The 17933-nt window shown below is 46.6% G+C and overlaps 1 protein-coding gene across 3 annotated transcripts; it reads right to left on the reverse strand.

The window, feature by feature from the left end:
- Positions 1 to 372: 372 nt before the first annotated feature.
- On the reverse strand, positions 373 to 15827 carry SLC2A10 (solute carrier family 2 member 10). Of its 3 annotated transcripts, none has more exons than XM_075901240.2 (5): positions 15343 to 15825; positions 10012 to 11391; positions 6539 to 6661; positions 2777 to 2912; positions 373 to 624 (listed from the first exon to the last, which is right to left on the reverse strand). In XM_075901240.2, exons 1-5 carry the CDS (start codon positions 15344 to 15346, stop codon positions 528 to 530), a joined length of 1740 nt encoding a protein of 579 aa, XP_075757355.2. In that variant the 5' UTR covers positions 15347 to 15825; the 3' UTR covers positions 373 to 527. The 3 variants fall into 3 exon arrangements, with proteins under 3 accessions (XP_075757355.2, XP_075757357.2, XP_075757356.2); XM_075901242.2 differs by having other exon boundaries at positions 377 to 730; positions 15343 to 15827; XM_075901241.2 differs by lacking the exon at positions 373 to 624 and adding an exon at positions 1504 to 1784 and having other exon boundaries at positions 15343 to 15827.
- Between the last annotated feature and the right edge of the window lie 2106 nt (positions 15828 to 17933).

Below are 17933 nucleotides of genomic sequence, written 5' to 3' on the forward strand. Positions count from 1 at the left end.
GTGATTGTCTTATATTGAAGATCATCCCCAATAAATCTCTTGCTGACACAGATCGGCTGTGTCTACATAGGCACCCCTTTCCGGAAAAGGGATGCTAATGTAGACTTCGGAATTGCAAATTCCGCAGGGGATTTAAATATCCCCCGCGGCATTTGCATTTACATGGCTGCCGCTTTTTTCCGGCTTGGGGATAAGCCGGAGAAAAGCGCCAGTCTAGACGTGATTCTCTGGAAAATAAGCCCTTTTCCGGAGGATTTCTTATTCCTACTTGAATTCCGGAAATTGTCCGGAAAAGGGCTTATTTTCCGGAGAATCACGTTTAGACTGGCGCTTTTCTCCGGCTTATCCCCAAGCCGGAAAAAAGCGGCAGCCATGTAAATGCAAATGCCGCGGGGGATATTTAAATATCCCCCGCGGAATTTGCAATTCCGAAGTCTACATTAGCATCCCTTTTCCGGAAAGGGGTTCCAATGTAGACACAGCCATGTTTATTTCCTGACAGTGACACTCCCTGCAGGTGGTTTGTTTCAGGAGATGCTGGAGTGCTCTACCCTTTGGTACTGAGCATGTGCAAAATTTCCTCCTCTTCCAAATCTTCTTCCGAATGTGTTTCCTTTCCACAACCTGCCAGACAATGACCAAAGTCAACCAGGAGCAGCTACTGTTGTCAGTGTTTTAGTGTTTACTTTTCTTCTTCGCAGTGGAGACAGAATCCTTCCTTGGCATGGTCCTAAAAGACATGCTTTAGCTCAACCAGAGTTAGGGGCTTGATGTAGGAATCGCTGGGTGAAAAAGCTATGGCCTGTATTACACTGGAGGACCGGAGTGGCCCTAGATGAGCTGCCGACAACTGGCACCCAAGGCGAAACGCGCGATCTGCGCCCTCGCCTCCAAAGCCCTCAACAGCCATTTATCTTGGCGTATTAGGCAACTGCTTAGTTTGCCTGTATTGACGGGCCGCCAGTGCTGGAGGACAGACTAGATGGTCCCTCCTGGCCTTAAATCCACAACTCTCCTAATTTATAAGGAAGGTATAAATAGTAAATTAATGTCCTTCCTCTGCATCTCTTGCAATGCCTTTCAATCCTGATCTGTGATGCCCTCTAGTGCAACCCTGGGCTTCACACATAGTTGGTTGTCTACACTAAGGCTGTGTCTAGACTACATGCCTCTGTCGGCAGAGGCATGTAGATTAGACACATAGGCAAAGGCAAATGAAGCCACGATTTAAATGATCGCGGCTTCATTTACATTTACATGGCTGCCGCGCTGAGCCGACAAACAGCTGATCAGCTGTTTGTCAGCTCGCGCACTAGTCTGGATGCTTCCGTGCCGACATCAAAGCCCTTTGTCGGCAGCCCCGTTATTCCTCATGGGATGAGGTTTACCGGAGCTGCCGACAAAGGGCTTTGATGTCGACAGGGGGAACGTCCAGACTAGCGCGCGAGCTGACAAACAGATGATCAGCTGTTTGTCGGCTCAGCGCGGCAGCCATGTAAATGTAAATGAAGCCGCGATCATTTAAATCACGGCTTCATTTGCCTTTGCCAAAACAACAAATCTACATGGCTCCGTCGACGGAGCCATGTAGTCTAGACGTACCCTAAATGGTGCCGTTGATCTACTTCATCTGTGCAAATAGCGCAGCTGAAGTCGACATTCTCACTGTGGCATCTTGTGTGTGGTAAGGCGGGGGCTACTCTCCCATTGACGCTGGCTACTCTTCTCATCTTAGTGGAGTACTGGCATCAACAGGAGTGCACTTGGGGGTCAATTTATTGCACCTAAGCAGACAAAATAAATTGATGGTTGGCAGACCGATCGCTGCAGCCTCGATCCACTGCATAGTGCAGAGAAGGCCTAAAAGTGAAGCAACCTCTGCAATTCCATCCCCATTTCCTCCCAAGTCTATTAATGCACCTCACCCCTGACTGGTCACACCCTGCTACAGTAATTGTGTCTGAGAATAAGTAGGGGAAAGCGTCCATCCTAGACTCAGTCTGAGTGCTGAGTCAAGTACAAATAATGAAACTGCACAAATCCATTTTCCTCTCTACTACTGAGGCCATGTAGATTGTTAGGATTTTGACATTTTGCTGGTCAGCCATAAGTCTATGGACTTGTTTATACAGGAATATTCAGGAAAGCTAACCCAAGCTAATTAGAGGTGTGATTTGTATTGGGTTGGTTAAACTGCATTAAACATTGGTGTGGATGATCCCATTCAGAATTGAGGCCTAGTCTATACTACAGTTATGTTGATGTAAGATGTCTTCCATCAACTTGACTATGGAATTGTCTACTCCACACCAGAATTTAGCCCCTGCCGATGTAAATGCCCCACTACCCTGACTTAACAACTCTACCTCCATGAGAGACATAAAGTTAACGTTGATTTAGTTAGGTTGATGGAGTGTCAGTGTAGATACTGTGTTGCTTACATCGACTGTTATTGGCTTTTGGAAACCATCCCACAATGCCCCACACTGACAGTTAAATTGGCACAAGCATTCCTGGCGAGGACGTGCATTGCTAATGCAAGGAACGCAGTGTGGACATGCAAAAGTGATTTAATTACTAAGGTGACTGTATGCCGACGTAACTTAAGTTGACATAATTTTGTAGTGTAGACGTGTCCATAGTAACACAGAATAGTTATTTTTTGGATGAATAACTGGAGGTCTGATCCTTTATGTATTTTACAGAGATCCCCAACTAACATCATAGGATGGGGCCCTTTGACCTGGGGAAAGAGCCTGCACCATAGCACACATACCGTTTCTGTGAGAACTGCTGGTCTATCTCCTCTAGGGATTGTCCTTTAGTTTCCGGAACAAAAAGATAAATAAATATAACAGCTGTCACTCCCACTAATCCATAGAGAAGAAACATCCATGACAAGCCAATGGCATCTAAACAGAAACAGGTTCAAAAGAGTGAAGGGTTAACAAAAATCAGCACCATTTTCATTGCATATCCTTTGGAATTTGAAGCAAGTGGGTATCTTGACCAAACATCACTTGTGTTATGTGGGGCCATTGTCCTCAAAGGAGCCTATAAAATATATCCGGGGAACACACACAAGGCCTGGATTGTGAATCAGTCAATGAGAAAGACCGCTCACAACTCTAAACTACTGACATCCTAGTCTTGCCTGCCAGAGCTGGACAAAAAGCAAGAATTAATCTCAGCTCCAGAGACTGTGCAGTATCCCCATTGACCTTCTCAGTGCAGCTGAGGGAGCTAAGGGAGCAACCCCTGACAGAAAAGCCTTATGGGTGAATTTGGGAGAATGCAAGGCTGTGAGAGAACACTCAGAAAATCTGGAGTGGAGCCCCAAAGGTGGTTAGTACTAACATTTAGTATCCTTCTGGCAACTCCTGTGGCAGCTCAGGTACAAGATGTATTGGTTCTTCCTCTCCTCTGGATTTTACTGGTGATGCCAAGAAGGAGGCCCTAATGCATGGGCAACTAATGGTCTCCATATCATTTGCCCAGCTTGTGCCCTGGAGAGGTATTCCAGTTTTTCCTCAAGTGCCAATACAATATGGCAGATAGCAGTCACCAATTCTAAACTCTTATTCAACTGGCATAGAGTTGAGTGCCAGGGTCTGTCTCTGACAGTGGGAGAGATCATTGTATCTCATTGGACAACCTCCACCCGCCATGAAACTCAGCACCCCCAGACAATAGGGTGTTGTCCTGCCACAGTCTCCCTGCTTTAATGGGTGGTTGGAGCTAAGAGTTTTATAACTTGAGAAGTCAACTGTAACCAATGACCAGGCAAACCAAGTAAAAGAAATCAAACATCCTTAAAGAGAGCACATTGGAACATTCACACCATGACAACTGGATTATCTGAGGACCTTCAACAGATCAACATTACACGTAAAAATGCCATGACTGATGATGAAATGAAATGTCTCACTGTGGATATCGTATCCCTCCAAGAAACATGGCTAATGTCAAAAGAATACACATTTTTCTAGGAGAGCAAAAGTGCAGGAGAGAGGATGGTGTGGGATTTATCATCAAGAACTCACTTCTGGGGATGAGTGAGCCATCTTCAAACAGATCCGAGAGAATTTTGGCACTATGCTTGTTCACATTTGAGGGCCCAGTCAATCCTGTTTGCAGGACTGGCAGCATGTGAAGTGCCCCCTCCCCCCTCGGGCTCACAGCATTCAGTTTAGAGCAGTAAACATGGCTCCTGCTGCTCCCCTGGGCATGTACAGGAGTTGGAAGGCAGGGACCCTGACTAAGGATCCTGCTGGGCTGTTGGCTGGAAGCCTGGTAAGGTCTCCGGCACCCCAGCCCCTCCCTCCCACCAACCCTTTGCCCCCCTTCTGCCCTCCTACCCTACCTAACCCAAACCTTCAGCACCCCTCCTCCAGCTCCCATACACCTCCCCAGATACTGGATCTACTCCTACACCCCTCCTCAGGTCACAGCCCTCTCTCAGACCTTGCACTCCAATCCACTATCTCTGGTCATAGCCCAAATCCCTGCATCCCCTCCTGCACTCCTGCCCCAGGTCACAACCCCTTCCCAGGCCCTGTACCCCCTCCTCACTCAAGTCTGTTGCCCCAGGGCACGATCCCCTCCTTCACCCAAACTCCCTCCCAGATCCCACATCCCAATCCCTTCCCCCAGCTCCCTTCTGCATTCAATCTCCATCCCAGACCTCCACACTTCCTCCATTAATATAATGGAAGAGTGTGGCCCTCGACCACTTATCAAATACTTGGAGTGCCCCCCCCCAATCAAAAATTATTGCCCACTTCTGTGTTAATGGCTTGAGGTAAGAAAGAAAAAGATTCTTTTAACAGAATTTTTGGAGTGTTGCAGATATCTAAAACTCTGATCTTTATTATTATTTTTTTTAAATCCTGTGTTACTAATTAATACATGGTAAAATGTATTGCATTAAAACCAGATCTTTGCTATCTGGTAGAATTCTGGCTCTTATGAGTCAGAATCAGCAAGTACTGGTATGATGCTAGCTGTTTTGTAGGATGAAACCTTATTTGCAAGATCTTTGAAACATGCATCTGTCTGTTAGAAAAGATGATGATACATGTACTCCTAGGTCTCATAGGTGTAGCCGTGTTAGTCTGTAACTAAAAAAACAACAATGGTCCTGTATCACCTTAGTCTAACAAAAATATATAAATAGTATCATGAGCTTTGGTGGGCACAACCCACTTCTTCAGCCAAGGGTAAACATTTTCTTTTTATTTGATTTCATATTAATCATAAGCATTGCTCCTTGTTAATTATCCCTTGTTTTAATATATTTTCTTCCACACCTATGGACTGTTTAAAATATATATTTATATCTATGGTTTTTGTTTATACTGATGGGTGCACATCCACACTCTACCTCAATATTGGTGTTGCACATGTAGCCCAAGGTCCAGTGTGTTTCAGCAGCAGCCCTGGGAACTACAAGTTGTGGACTACAAACTGCGGCATGTTGGGAGAATTTCTTGGTTCCTGTCAGGATGTGCCCTCTACCCCCAGCAGGGTCTCAGCAAGGACTGTGCTAGAAGCAGCACACAGGCTGCATGCTGAGAGAAGGGGCTGCTGAACTGTTTTCCTGTTCTATGTTTTTTACAGAATAAAGCCTGTTCCTGGTGATTTGTCGGAGTGGGTCTGGTCTGAGGTGTACTCACACATACACAACGCAGAGCACACCAAGCAGCCTCAGGCCCAGCCCTCCCCCCACAGTGGTGTAAGAAGTCACAAGCTTCCCCTATGCTGAATAACCTCCCACTGAGCTAGCCAACAGGAGGGGTTACACACATAAGAAATTTCAACCCACCCAAGGATGGAAAATCTTCAAGGGAACAATGGTGCCTTCCCCTAGTAGATCTATGCTCTGCAGTACAGGAGGGGCTTAGCTCTAGCCTTGATTACAGAGTTACACACAAAAGGTGCATCAACTCTGCACCATAACAATGCAAGCATCTACACAGCAATTCCGTTATTTCAAAATAATATCAAAATAACCAGTGGCTTATTCCAACTTCTGTAAACCTCATTCCACAAGGAATAACTCCTTTTCCAAAATAGCTATTTCAAAATAGATGCAGTGTGGACGCTCCACTGCTGCTGTTTCGAAATAGCTCCTCACCAGGGCCATTCTAAGGAATTTCTCCCTAGCGCTTCCTGGGGCTCTAAATCAGGATAGTGCATCCACATTAGGGGAGCTTGCCTCGGACTAATTTTGAGACTTCCCTGTAATGTGGACGTTCTATTTCAAAATAAGCTATTTCGGAATATATCTTTTGGAATAGCTTATTCCGAAATAAGTGTGCAGTGTAGATGTACCAGAGTGAGTTCTTTACACATTCACACATAGATTGTGCCCACTGTAGTACCTGACTCCTACTAGCCTGAAATGATGCCCAATCCCCACACAGCGTACTGTGGCCACGTTGGCAGCCTGGCTGACTTTAGTAACCCAACAGTAGAGAACCAAAGGGTGGTTGGACTGCATCGGGAAAGGGAAACAGGAAATGAGGACTATACCTACCAATAAGATCAAGGAACGAGAGGCTGATCAGTAAATTAGCAGCCCAGTTAAAGCTGTTGCAGAAGGAAAAGGCCCTTCCTCTTATTCCAGCAGGATAGATCTCACTGAGGACCAACCACGTTACTGCAGAGAGGGAAAGACAACAGCATCTATAGGCAATGTTAGTGTGAAATGGCATGGCAAAGTTTTATGGCAAGATTTTACGAGGTGAATACTGGCTTATCTCTGCTCCCATTGAAGTCAATGTTAAAGTTTCCACCAACTTCAATTGGAGTAGGGTTAGGCCAAGGCCGAGAGCTTTTTCAAATCCCACCATTGCTATTTTGTAGAGGAACAAAATACAAATACAGAGACACAATACATGCCCAGGCCCAGGGCGAGGGATCCAGGAGGAACCTTCAGAAAAGCTCCTACAAACATGAAACAATAGTTGGGACATAAACAGGCTCAATTCTAAACAGCAGGATAAAGGCAGGACTCAGAAGATAGCTACATTTTGTTTAAAATCAGAGATACCCCCTTAGAGAGATGAGACTGGACACACAATGAGGGGGTGTCTCAGGCATGGGGAGTCCATTTTCAGAAAGATGAGCAGAGATGACTTGATGGGACATATATAGCTCAGTTTTGGAACATCACACCTAACATTTACTCAGTTGTGCATCTAGTTGACAGGGATTTTACGCAGCTGTTTCTATTACACACAATTAATTATAAAATAATAATGATGGTACAAGGCCACTAAACAGTGCTTTTCAGCCATGGAGCTAAGTGTTTACACATGGGGACAAGTAGTATTAGCTCAGATTTGCAGATGGGGAAACAAAGGCACAGACTTCTAACCCAAGATTGTACAGAAAGTATGTGGCAAAACTGGGAATAGAACTCAGTTCTCCTAAGCACTAAGGAATTACACTGCGGCTGTGTCTACATTGGCGCCCCTTTCTGGAAAAGGGATGCTAATGAGACACTTCAGAATTGCAAATGCCGCAGGGATTTAAATTTTCCCTGCGGCATTTGCATGAACATGGCTGCCGCTTTTTTCCGGCTCGGGGCTTTGCTGGAAAAAAGCGCCAGTCTAGACAGGGATCTTTTGGAAAATAAACCCTTTTCCAGAAGATCCCTTATTCCTGATTTTAAGAGGAATAAGGGATCTTCCGGAAAAGGCTTTATTTTCCGAAAGATCCCTGTCTAGACTGGCGCTTTTTTCCGGCAAAGCTCCGAGCCGGAAAAAAGCGGCAGCCATGTTCATGCAAATGCCGCGGGGAAAATTTAAATCCCCGCGGCATCTGCAATTCCGAAGTGTCTCATTAGCATCCCTTTTCCGGAAAAGGGTGCCAATGTAGACACAGCCTGCCTGTCACAGAGTGCAGGACATGTCATTACATAACCTAGGTGTGTCCCAGAAATAATTCAGTAGTTTGTGGAATCATAAGTGATGGCACAACAAAACTTATAGGGGATGTTGTGAAGCTTATGAGACCTACTGTGGATTTACTGTCTTTTCCTTAAATCTTTTTAAACTCTGTTAAATGTGGTTTCCTTTCCTCTCTCAAAAAACTTCAGTGTTAGGCTATGTCTACACTACAGAGTTTTTTCGGAAAAATGGTAGTTTTTCTGAAAAAACTTTACTTATGTCCACCCTGCAATCACGTTCTTTTGAAAAAAAAAATCAAAAGAACAGAGGGGTTTTTCTGACATTGGTAAACCTCTTTCTATGAGGAAGAAGCCTTTTTCCAAAAGAGCTCTTTTGGGAAAATGCGTGTGTGGACAGGGAAGAGGGAATTCTTTCTGAAGACGAGGAAAGAGGAAAAAGCACAGGTGCCTTGGCGGCCACTCCATTTATAGTAATCACAGCTTAAATGCGAGATAGCATTCACACTGAATGGATGCTATCTTTTGAAAAAGCAGATCACTTTTTTGATGCGCTTTTATGTGTGGACGCACTCTTTCATAAGAAGTTTTTTCGGAAGATCTTTTCCAGAAAAGCTTCTTCCAAAAGAAGCCTGCAGTTTAGACATAGCCTTACTGAAAACAGAATAAATAAATGGTAGCATGCTAGCATTCACAACCAGCCCCATACAAATCTGTGTGCTCAAGCAAGGAATTCAGTCAAGGAGCAGATGTTAGTGTGGTACTTTCAAGGGGTAACTACAAATAACAGTAAATAAAAAGCAAAATGGCTCAATTTTAAATTATTCAAAATTTAGGCAAGTATAAATATTAGGCAAAATTTAGGCTGTCAATGCCTAAAATAAAAGGCAGCTGGAATGAGGATAGCTTGGGTGTGGGATATATAAGCTTTCAACTGTGGATCCCCTATATCAAATATGGTCCAGGCATGTTATGACTGAGGGTTTCTACACTTCAGTTTTGTTCTTCCTTCGACTTCCTGCTGTGTAGACAGCACCTAAAGCCCAGTTAAGCTACTTCGACTTAAGCTACGCAATTGATGTAGCTGAAGTTGCATAGCTGAATTCGACTGTAGCCCTGTTGTGTAGACACACCCCCAGAGACTAAAAAATTGTTCTGTGAGGCACTGATGTATACTGACCTTGTGGACTGTGAATAGTAACTACTAAAAACACCATTAAATTCCAGATGTAGCTTCAAGCCAGTGCTTCTGTCTCTTATTCTGTGTGGTGAGATTTCCAAATATATTTTAATGTCTAGAGGTAGAAGAGGGGAAGGCTGTATTAGCCTGGGACTCAGGAGATATGGGGGGGAGGGTCTACTCCCAGCTTTGCCACTGACTTTATGCATGACCTTGGGTAGTCACTTCGTCCCTTTGTGCCTCTGTTCCCCGTCTGTAAAATGGGATTAATAAGTCATCACTGCTTCTCATGGGTGTTGTGAAGATCAGCTCAATATTTGTTAGGTGCCCAGTTTCTACAGTGACAAGAACCACAGAATATCTATAAATAAAATAACTCATGGCAGAAGCAATGCGTATGGGACTCTTACACTGGTGCTGTACCAGACCTGCCTGCAGGGCTGGAGTGGTGTGAAATCGTTCAGGTGTGGGATATTTTTTCAATTGCAGAGCCGCCAGCTGCCTTGTAGAGCAGGTTCAAGCAAATGTTTCCACGGTACTATGAAGCTCAGTCATGGTTTTATTCAGGCCCACTAACGGGGGGGGAGGAAGGGGACAACTGCTGCGAGTCCCACCAATACAAAAGTGCTGCTGCCTCCACCACTGTGGCAGAAGTGGAGGCCAGAGCCCTGGGCCCTTTAAATCGCTGCAGGAGTGTCACATGGCGTGTGCCGAGTGGCTCTGAGGGCTGCCTAGGAGAGGCGCAATGCTCTCTGGGTGGCACTGAGGGCTGCCAAGCCCCAGCACCGCCTCAGGCCCCACTCCTTCTGGGAGTGCAGAGCAGGGTCCCCCCTTGCCTTGCCCCAGGGCCCAGTGAGGCTGTCAGCCCCGCAGATTTTATGAGTTATGGCAAACGCGGTATTTGAAACTCCATACTTACTTGGTCCAAATCCAATTGAGAACGCGCTCACAAAGGCCATCATGCTGAGCAGCGTAATCCAATTTAACACCATATGTTTCCCATCGGGAGTGCCACTGAAAGGAGAGCTTGTGCTCTGCTCTGTCTCTTCATCGGACTGACTTGGCAGGTCCATTTTCTGAGTGTGGGAAGACTCTGTAATGCTCGCTCTGTTTCTAGCGCTGGCAAGGGCAGCAAGGCCCTCTGGTCTTGCAAGAGCAAAACCGGGACTCGCTTGACTTTCGCCAGCAGCTGAAGTCTGTGGGATGGACCATGCAGCAGGCCGGGAGGATGCTGACTGCACGGGATGCTGTGTTACGGTGTATGAGGCATTGGACTCCGTGGCAGCCATACAGTCTCTCGCCTTATCCAGTGGAACAGTCCAGCTGGTGAGGCCAATAGCCGTGACGGAGACAGACATCACCACACACCCAGCAATCAGTAACACCCTTCTGCCGGCCTTATCTGCGAAAACCATTGCCACTAACGTTGCAATCACCTTCATCGCCCCAAGCCCCACAGAAGCCAGGACAGCAGAGGAATCATTCTGAAATCCCACCGATCGGAAGATTTTGGAAGCATAGCACAGGACGTTAGGTTGCCCTGTGAACTGCTGAAAGAGCACCAAGCCCAGGCCAACGAGAGTCCTGCTTCTCATGTTGTCTCTAGACCTGAAAAGGTCAAGAAACGAATAATGCTTCTCCTGCCGTGGCTCTGGCTTTGCTTCCTCTCCATCTTCATTGCTCTGCTGTTGAATGAGGCCCTTGTGAGAGTCATAGTCCCATTTGTTTAATATAACAGGTTTCGTTGGGAGGAGCAGGATACTGAGAAACTGTAGGACAGTCGGTGCAAGAGCCAATCCAAACATGTATCTCCACCCCTCGGTCATGTCTGAGAAGATGTAGTTCAGTGCATATGACAGTAAGATGCCCACGGTGATGCCAGCTTCATAGAGAGACACCAGCAGCCCTCGCTGATGAGCAGCCACCATTTCGGAGACATAGATGCAGCAAGCCATGGACGACACAGAGATTGCAAGCCCTACAATCATCCGTCCTAATACCAGCCAAATAAGTGACCTGGCCAATGTTAGAACAAGGCTGCCACACAACAAAATTAGGTTGCTGACTAGTATTGCCCTCCTCCTTCCGTGACGGTCAATGAGGATCCCACCAACCAGAGAGGCAAGGAGAGCCCCAATGAGCAGAGAACTCACAAGGATTTCCTGTTCAAAGCAGCTGAGGTGGAACTCCATCTGCAATTGCAGTAGGGCACCAGAGATAATCCCCAGTTCGTATCCGAACATCAACCCACCCAGGAGAGAGACCGTTGCAGGCAATAAGAGGACCAGCAATGCACGACCTGGAAAGCAAGTAAGCAACAGTCGGATTTCAAGGATTCATTCTGCAGCCTGGCTTTATCTAGTTACAAAAAATGGAAAGAGCTGTTCTCATGAAAGGAGGTCCAGGATGTGCACCTAAGTTACTCAAACAAGTACAACTGTTGGATGTACAACTGTTAATTATGTTTATAAATAACCAAGCATCTCTCTAGGTACGTGTTTATGGAATTACAATGAGTGTGCATTTTGTCATCACAACTGGGCAGGCAGTTTAGTTGTGGAAAAGGGGTGCACATATTTGTGCTCACAGTCCTGAAAACGTGGGCCTGTGTAAACACAGTTCAGACTTAGATGTAACTGGAAGTCAGCAATTTATAAGAAGCCAGAGTCATTCCCCTTAGACTGTCCAAACTATTCTGTTTGTTCAACAACTTCCCAGCCAGGAGACGTAGCTTTCTCCTTTCTGTATTTTTCTGTGGTTTGTGTTACCATTATGATACTCTAGTCCTCAGTTTGCTGCAACTTAGAAGCATCTTTGTGGTTTCTTTTCACCACCTAGGAATTTCACAAATAAATCATCAGAGGAGAAAGTCACTGTTTCTATGTGCTGAATACTGATACCCCTGCCTGTTAACTTTCACACCAGAGCCAGAAATGACCACTTCTTGAGCCATCCTGTGACCCCTTGGGCATCATTGCTGCTCTTTACCGCATCCTCTCTAACTTCTTGCCTAATCCTTCCTTAATTCTCTGCAATGGTCAGACCTCCCTGGGAAAAATGTATTCCCTCCCCCTAAAGTCCAGCAATAACTCTGACTTCCTCAGAAGATCTTTGTTCCTTGTCCTACCACCATCTTTTTAATACAAGGGACAGCTGATATTTTAGACCCAATCTTCCCCATTCCAGGATCTGACATTACTGTATTTGACTTTTTAGTGTGGTAAATTATTTCCATTACAAATTCTAGATCAGGATACTGAGGCTCTAGACAGTGTTACGCTAACACAACTGATTGCCTTTTTTTTTACAGCTTTCCGCACCATTATTTCACTTGTTTTCCCTTGTATCTCTCTTTAATATAAGTTCTTCCAACTGGGCTTATATCCGTTTCATTTGTGTGGGTAAATGTACAGGAGCAAGTGAAACCAATAAAAGAAAATATCAGAGAGTTCTCACACAACAGTTGCACCTGTTTAATCAGATTTAAATTCAGCTGATGCAACTTCTATGTCTAGACAAGCCTTGAATTTAATATCAGAATAGATCAGATACACAAAGAATACTATATGGTTTGGACTAGACTGGTGGAGGGCAGTTAGGAGTAGAGTATTTAGCCATACCTTATAATCCCAAGGTCCATGTCACAGAAATCTCAGGTCTCAGCCTCATTGTTTAAGTCTAATATGCCAGGCAGGCCTTGTATATAGCTTATTAGAGTAAAATTAGGACAGGAGTATTCTCCTTTGGTAACAGAAATTAGAATCCTTTCATTCCACTTCTGATTGTATCTCTGATGTGACACATGACCTTTTCTGTGCCTCAGTTTTTTCATTTTTGTACATTAGGGATAATAATATAGAGCTACCTGCCTGGATGATGTGTTTGTGGGACTTAATTAGTATTTAGAGTCACTGGAAAAGGAAAAAAAATATTGTGGGAGAACCCAACAAGTGGAAAATTACTGATGATGAACTGGGAAGTGGTGTTAAAAGGTATTGGCTTATGATAGAGAATTACTTCTGCTGGCCATCTTGGGCTCTGCATATTTCTTTGTGCCATTTTTCTGTGTGAGGGACTGTCACTTTATCTGTGTTTGTGCAGCACCCACCACAATGAGGCCTCCAACTTGAATGGTGTATTTGAGCAACACCAATCATAATAAAACAGATAATATGCATTGCTCCAAGTGACCTATTTTTCCTGAATGTTGAGATACAGTCTAGTGCAGAAGCTTGTTCTGTAATATGCAGTTTCCCGGGATGTGACATTGATGCCATGTTACTGGTTTTGCTAAAATACATTTATTTTAAATAGACTATTGAAAAAAATTATGGAAACACCCACTGGGATATAGAAAAGTTTCCTCAAATAGAACTCTATGAGATGTTTTACAGTCTGTGCTTTACAGGAAGTATCTATATTCAGCTTCTAATTACAGTATGTAGAAAAGGTTATTTCTCAGTAGAGTCTATATTTATATTTGTATTTATTCTGTAGCATTTTGTGTCCCATTTGCATTAATTTTGTCACTCATGATACATGCTAAAAACCACCCACCATGCAGTTACCTACACTATTTTAATTACTTCTTCTACATGTGTAACAGATAATTAAAAAAAATATTTGCTCAATAAGAACAGAAGACCTTACAGAAAATGGACAGGAGCATTTCACTGGACTTCCTATTACCTTAGTGAGCACTAATGGTTTATGACCTTTGATTAAAATCCAGCTTTGCTCTCCAGTCAATTCCAATGCTGTCATGGGGGCTCAGTCCCTGCACTTGGCTTTCACATTTATGTTCTCTTGAATCTTAACTTAATGTCACAAGGGGGAAAAGTTTGCTGGGTCTCTTAGTCACCGACACCTCTCTTTCAAGTGTGCACTCATCAGTTCTACAACAGCAGTTGGCAGTACAGATCAGGATTCAGGTAAACTGACTTTAGCACTACTAAAGACGTTATTTGCATAAGACCAGTGCCAACACTCAATCAATGGAACTTCCTTCTAACAAAAAGTTTAAGACCTGCTCCTAAAACTCAGTTGTTCTGTTCCTGCACTCAGCCTAGGAACTGGGGTTTAGGGCAAAGTTGACTTGAAGCCATCTTTTGTGCTCCTTGTAGTCTAAGGGCAAGCAGTGGCTTCTGGCAAAAATCAGAGTATCTAAGCAACTTTAACTGATGCTCTTACTGGAAAGCCCCCCTATGGGTGTGCTAGGTGTGAGATGCCAGAGTGCCCCAGATACTGGCAATGGTTCATACACGGGGGGCTGGCGGAGTGCCATACTAGCATTAAGGTACTGGGGCACAGCTGCCTTTCAGCCCCTAGGGGGTACAGAAACCCCAGAACAGCCATGAGCATGCCTGATGACAGAGTTCTGGCCTACAGATCCTTCAAGGAAGGGCTCTGAAACTTGGCCCAGGATCTAACACAACATATGTCTTCTATATTCAAAAGGGGCTAGTGATTTTGGATTCCTTAGTTTTTGGGTGTCCCTAGGTACAGCCTGATTTTCAAAAAGGGCCGAGCCCCCACCCTCAAGCCCTTTTAAAGTGTGTGGATTTGGCACCCAAAACTGGCAGAGCTCCAAATCACTGGCCTCTGTTGAAAATGGAGACCTGTGTGCCTAGTGAGGAAAGGTGTGTGTGTGCAAGGAGAGTGAATCCAGGTGAGCCAGTGGAGGATGAGTGACAGTGGTTCCCGGCTACTCCACGCCAGCGAGAGGAGAGGACTCCGGGGAGCAATGCTGCAGCTCAGGCAGTATTGGAAGAGCACAAGAATCGGTGCTGGAAACACCACCAAGTGGTGGCAGCCGCAGCAGAGTCCAGGGACCAACCCCTCCGCTGGGGAAGTGACCGGAGAAGCTGCTCCCACTGCCCCTATTGCTGATTAGTTGGCGGAATCCGGCCTCTGTGACTCAACCCAGCCTCCACGGCACCAAAACTCCGGGGGTGGGGGGAAATCCCCCGCAGGTCCATCCTCCCGCCCCCACAGCGGTCGCTTCCCCTTGGATAAATCCTGCGAGGCAGCATCATTCCTTAAGCCACTTCCCTCCCCGGGGCGGGCGGTGAAACCCGGGCTGGGAGGGGGAGGTCCCTGGGGCTGGGAGCGAAGCGGCAGCGCAGCGGGCTCACCCCCCGGGCGAGGGTCAAAGCAAGCCCCAGGCCGGCCCTGCATTCCGCCCCGAGCCAGCAGCAAGCCCCAGCGCAGCCCCGCCCTGCCCGCAGCCGCCGGGAGGCAGGGCACTTACCCATGGCGATGCCACAGGCCGGGAGTTCGGCTCAAGTTTGTTCCAGACAGCCCGGGACGATCCGGCAGGGAGCGTCCAGTCAGGTCCCTCGGGGCGGGGGGAGGGAGCGAGGATCCGCCCCGCGGCGGCCCGGAGCCGGGAGGCTCCAAACCAGACCAGTGGAGCGGGGCTCCCGGACCGCGGCTCCACATCCAGGACAGCCGCGAAAGCCCCGAACTCTCCTCGCCCAGGCGCGGGCCTGGCGGCGGAGCCCCCGCTGTGTCCGGGCGCCCGAGCTCCGAGAGTCGCCGCTCCAGAAACTTTCCCTTCCCGGGCAACCCCCCCCTAACGCCCGGCCGCGCCGCGCCTGGGAGGGAAGGGGGGGTGCTGCACAGCGCCACGTTGCTCCAGCCCTGCCCACTGCAGCTGGGCTGGCGGAGCCTGGGGGCTGTAGCCCCGCTCCCCCTGCTGGGGACAGCGGCCTCTCCCAAGGCTGGGGGCTGTGCGGAGCTCGGAGCGTGCAGCCGCAGCCAGCGCTCCCAAGAGCTCGCTCTGTACCACCCCCATTCCCCGGGACCGGGACATTCCCTGCTTCTTCCCTGTGGCTGGGAATTTTGTCGTCCCCTCTTTTGCGATGAAAGTTTTTTTTTTCTCAAAGTGAGTCCCAAGGTTAAATCTCATGCCTGTGGAAAGCCCTGCAAATCCGTGGATATCCGCCAGTATCTCCCGCTCTTTTTTGCGGATACAGATGCGGATGCAATTTTTGCATTCGCCTAGGGCTCTGTGCATGTGATTGCTTTTTAAAAAACGACCCTATTCAAATGGGCACAGCCTGAGCTGGCCCTCCCTTGTTCCCTAAGGATAATTGGAAGGGGGTCGTCTGGGGTGTGTGGGCCCACTGGTATCAGGCTGTGGCAATTATGAACAGTGTGAAGGAGATTTTAAAGTGTCTAATCAGAATATGATCTGAGGAAGTGGGTCTGGCCCAGGAAAGCTCATCACCAAAATAAACCATCTTGTTAGTCTTTAAAGTGCTACATAGTTTTTCCTTTTGTTTCATCAGTGCCTGGCAAATCCTTACTGATCTTCCTCTGAGATAGTGGCTTTAAGTTCCTGGTGGCTTGACAGCTGTTTGTCTGTAAAGGCCCTTGTACACTGGGGATGTTGTAGAACTGATAGATGAGAAATGAAGTAAACTATACTTCTAACCAAAAAACTAATACCTGACCAGGCAAGATTTATTTTGCCCCTGCTGTATTAAATGCTCAGGTTCTGAAGCTCAGTGTATATTTGTGCATTTGAATTGTTCTAAATGTATGGGTCCAGGATCCGGTTTTTCTGCTGGAATTCTACCCCAAACCTCAGCCCCAAAAGTGTATGCTAGCTATCATTTTAGCAGTGCATGGGGAATGCTTCACTGCTAATTGCAGGGGGTCTGGGAAGCTCTGACAGGAAGCCTTTGCTTCTAGAGGGCTGCTTCAAAACCAATGCAAGTAACCAATGCATGGAAGGGATCCTTAAGGAATCCATATTGAGGCACTTGGATGAGAGGAAAGTGATTAGGAATAGTCAGCATGGATTCACAAAGGGCAAGTCGTGCCTGACCAATTTGATTAGTTTCTATGATGAGGTAACTGGCTCGGTGGACATGGGGAAGTCAGTGGATGTTATATACCTTGACTTTATCAGGCTTTTGATACGGTCTCCCACAATATTCTTGCCAGCAAGTTAAGGGATTGTGGATTGGATAAATGGACAGTAAGATGGATAGAAAGATGGCTAGAAGGCCGGGCCCAGCGGGTAGTGATCAATGGCTCGATGTCAGGATGGCGGTCGGTTTCTAGCGGAGTGCCCCAAGGTTCGGTTCTAGGACCGGTTTTGTTCAATATCTTTATTAATGATCTGGATGAGGGGATGGATTGCACCCTCAGCAAGTTTGCAGATGACACTAAGCTGGGGGGAGAGGTAGATACGCTTAAGGGCAGAGATTGGGTACAGAATGACTTAGACAAATTGGAGGATTGGGCCACAAGAAATCTGATGAGGTTCAACAAGGACAAGTGTAGAGTCCTGCACGGGACGGAAGAATCCCAAGCATAGTTACAAGCTGGGGACCAACCGGTTAAGTAGTAGTTCTGCAGAAAAGGACCTGGGGGTTACAGTGGATGAGAAGCTAGATATGAGTCAACAGTGTGCCCTTGTAGCCAAGAAGTCTAATGGCATTGCCAGCAGATCCAGAGATGTCATCATTCCCCTTTATTCGGCTTTGGTGAGGCCGCATCTGGAGTATTGTGTCCAGTTCTGGGCCCCCCACTACAAAAAGGATGTGGACGCATTGGAGAGGGTCCAGCGGAGGGCAACCAAAATGATTAGGGGGCTGGAGCATATGACCTATGAGGAGAGGCTGAGGGACTTGGGTCTGTTTAGTCTGCAGAAGCGAAGAGTGAGGGGGGATTTGATAGCAGCCTTCAACTTCCTGAAGGGAGGTTCCAAAGAGGATGGAGAGAGGCTGTTCTCAGTAGTGACAGATGGCAGAACAAGGAGCAATGGTCTCAAGTTGTGGTGGGAGAGGTCCAGGTTGGATATTAGGAAAAACTATTTCACTAGGAGGG

This window comes from Pelodiscus sinensis, chromosome 17, assembly GCF_052426305.1.
Source record: "Pelodiscus sinensis isolate ZL-2025 chromosome 17, ASM5242630v1, whole genome shotgun sequence".
Classification (NCBI taxonomy): Eukaryota; Metazoa; Chordata; order Testudines; family Trionychidae; genus Pelodiscus; species Pelodiscus sinensis.

Excerpts from the sequence above, each read along its gene's own strand:
- SLC2A10 (XM_075901240.2), bottom strand. Across the intron at positions 6,662-10,011 it reads CTCAATTGGATTTGGACCAA|TAACGTGGTTGGTCCTCAGT; the intron begins GTAAGTATGGAG and ends CCCTCTCTGCAG. Across the intron at positions 2,913-6,538 it reads CTCGTTCCTTGATCTTATTG|ATGCCATTGGCTTGTCATGG; the intron begins GTAGGTATAGTC and ends GTTTCTGTTTAG.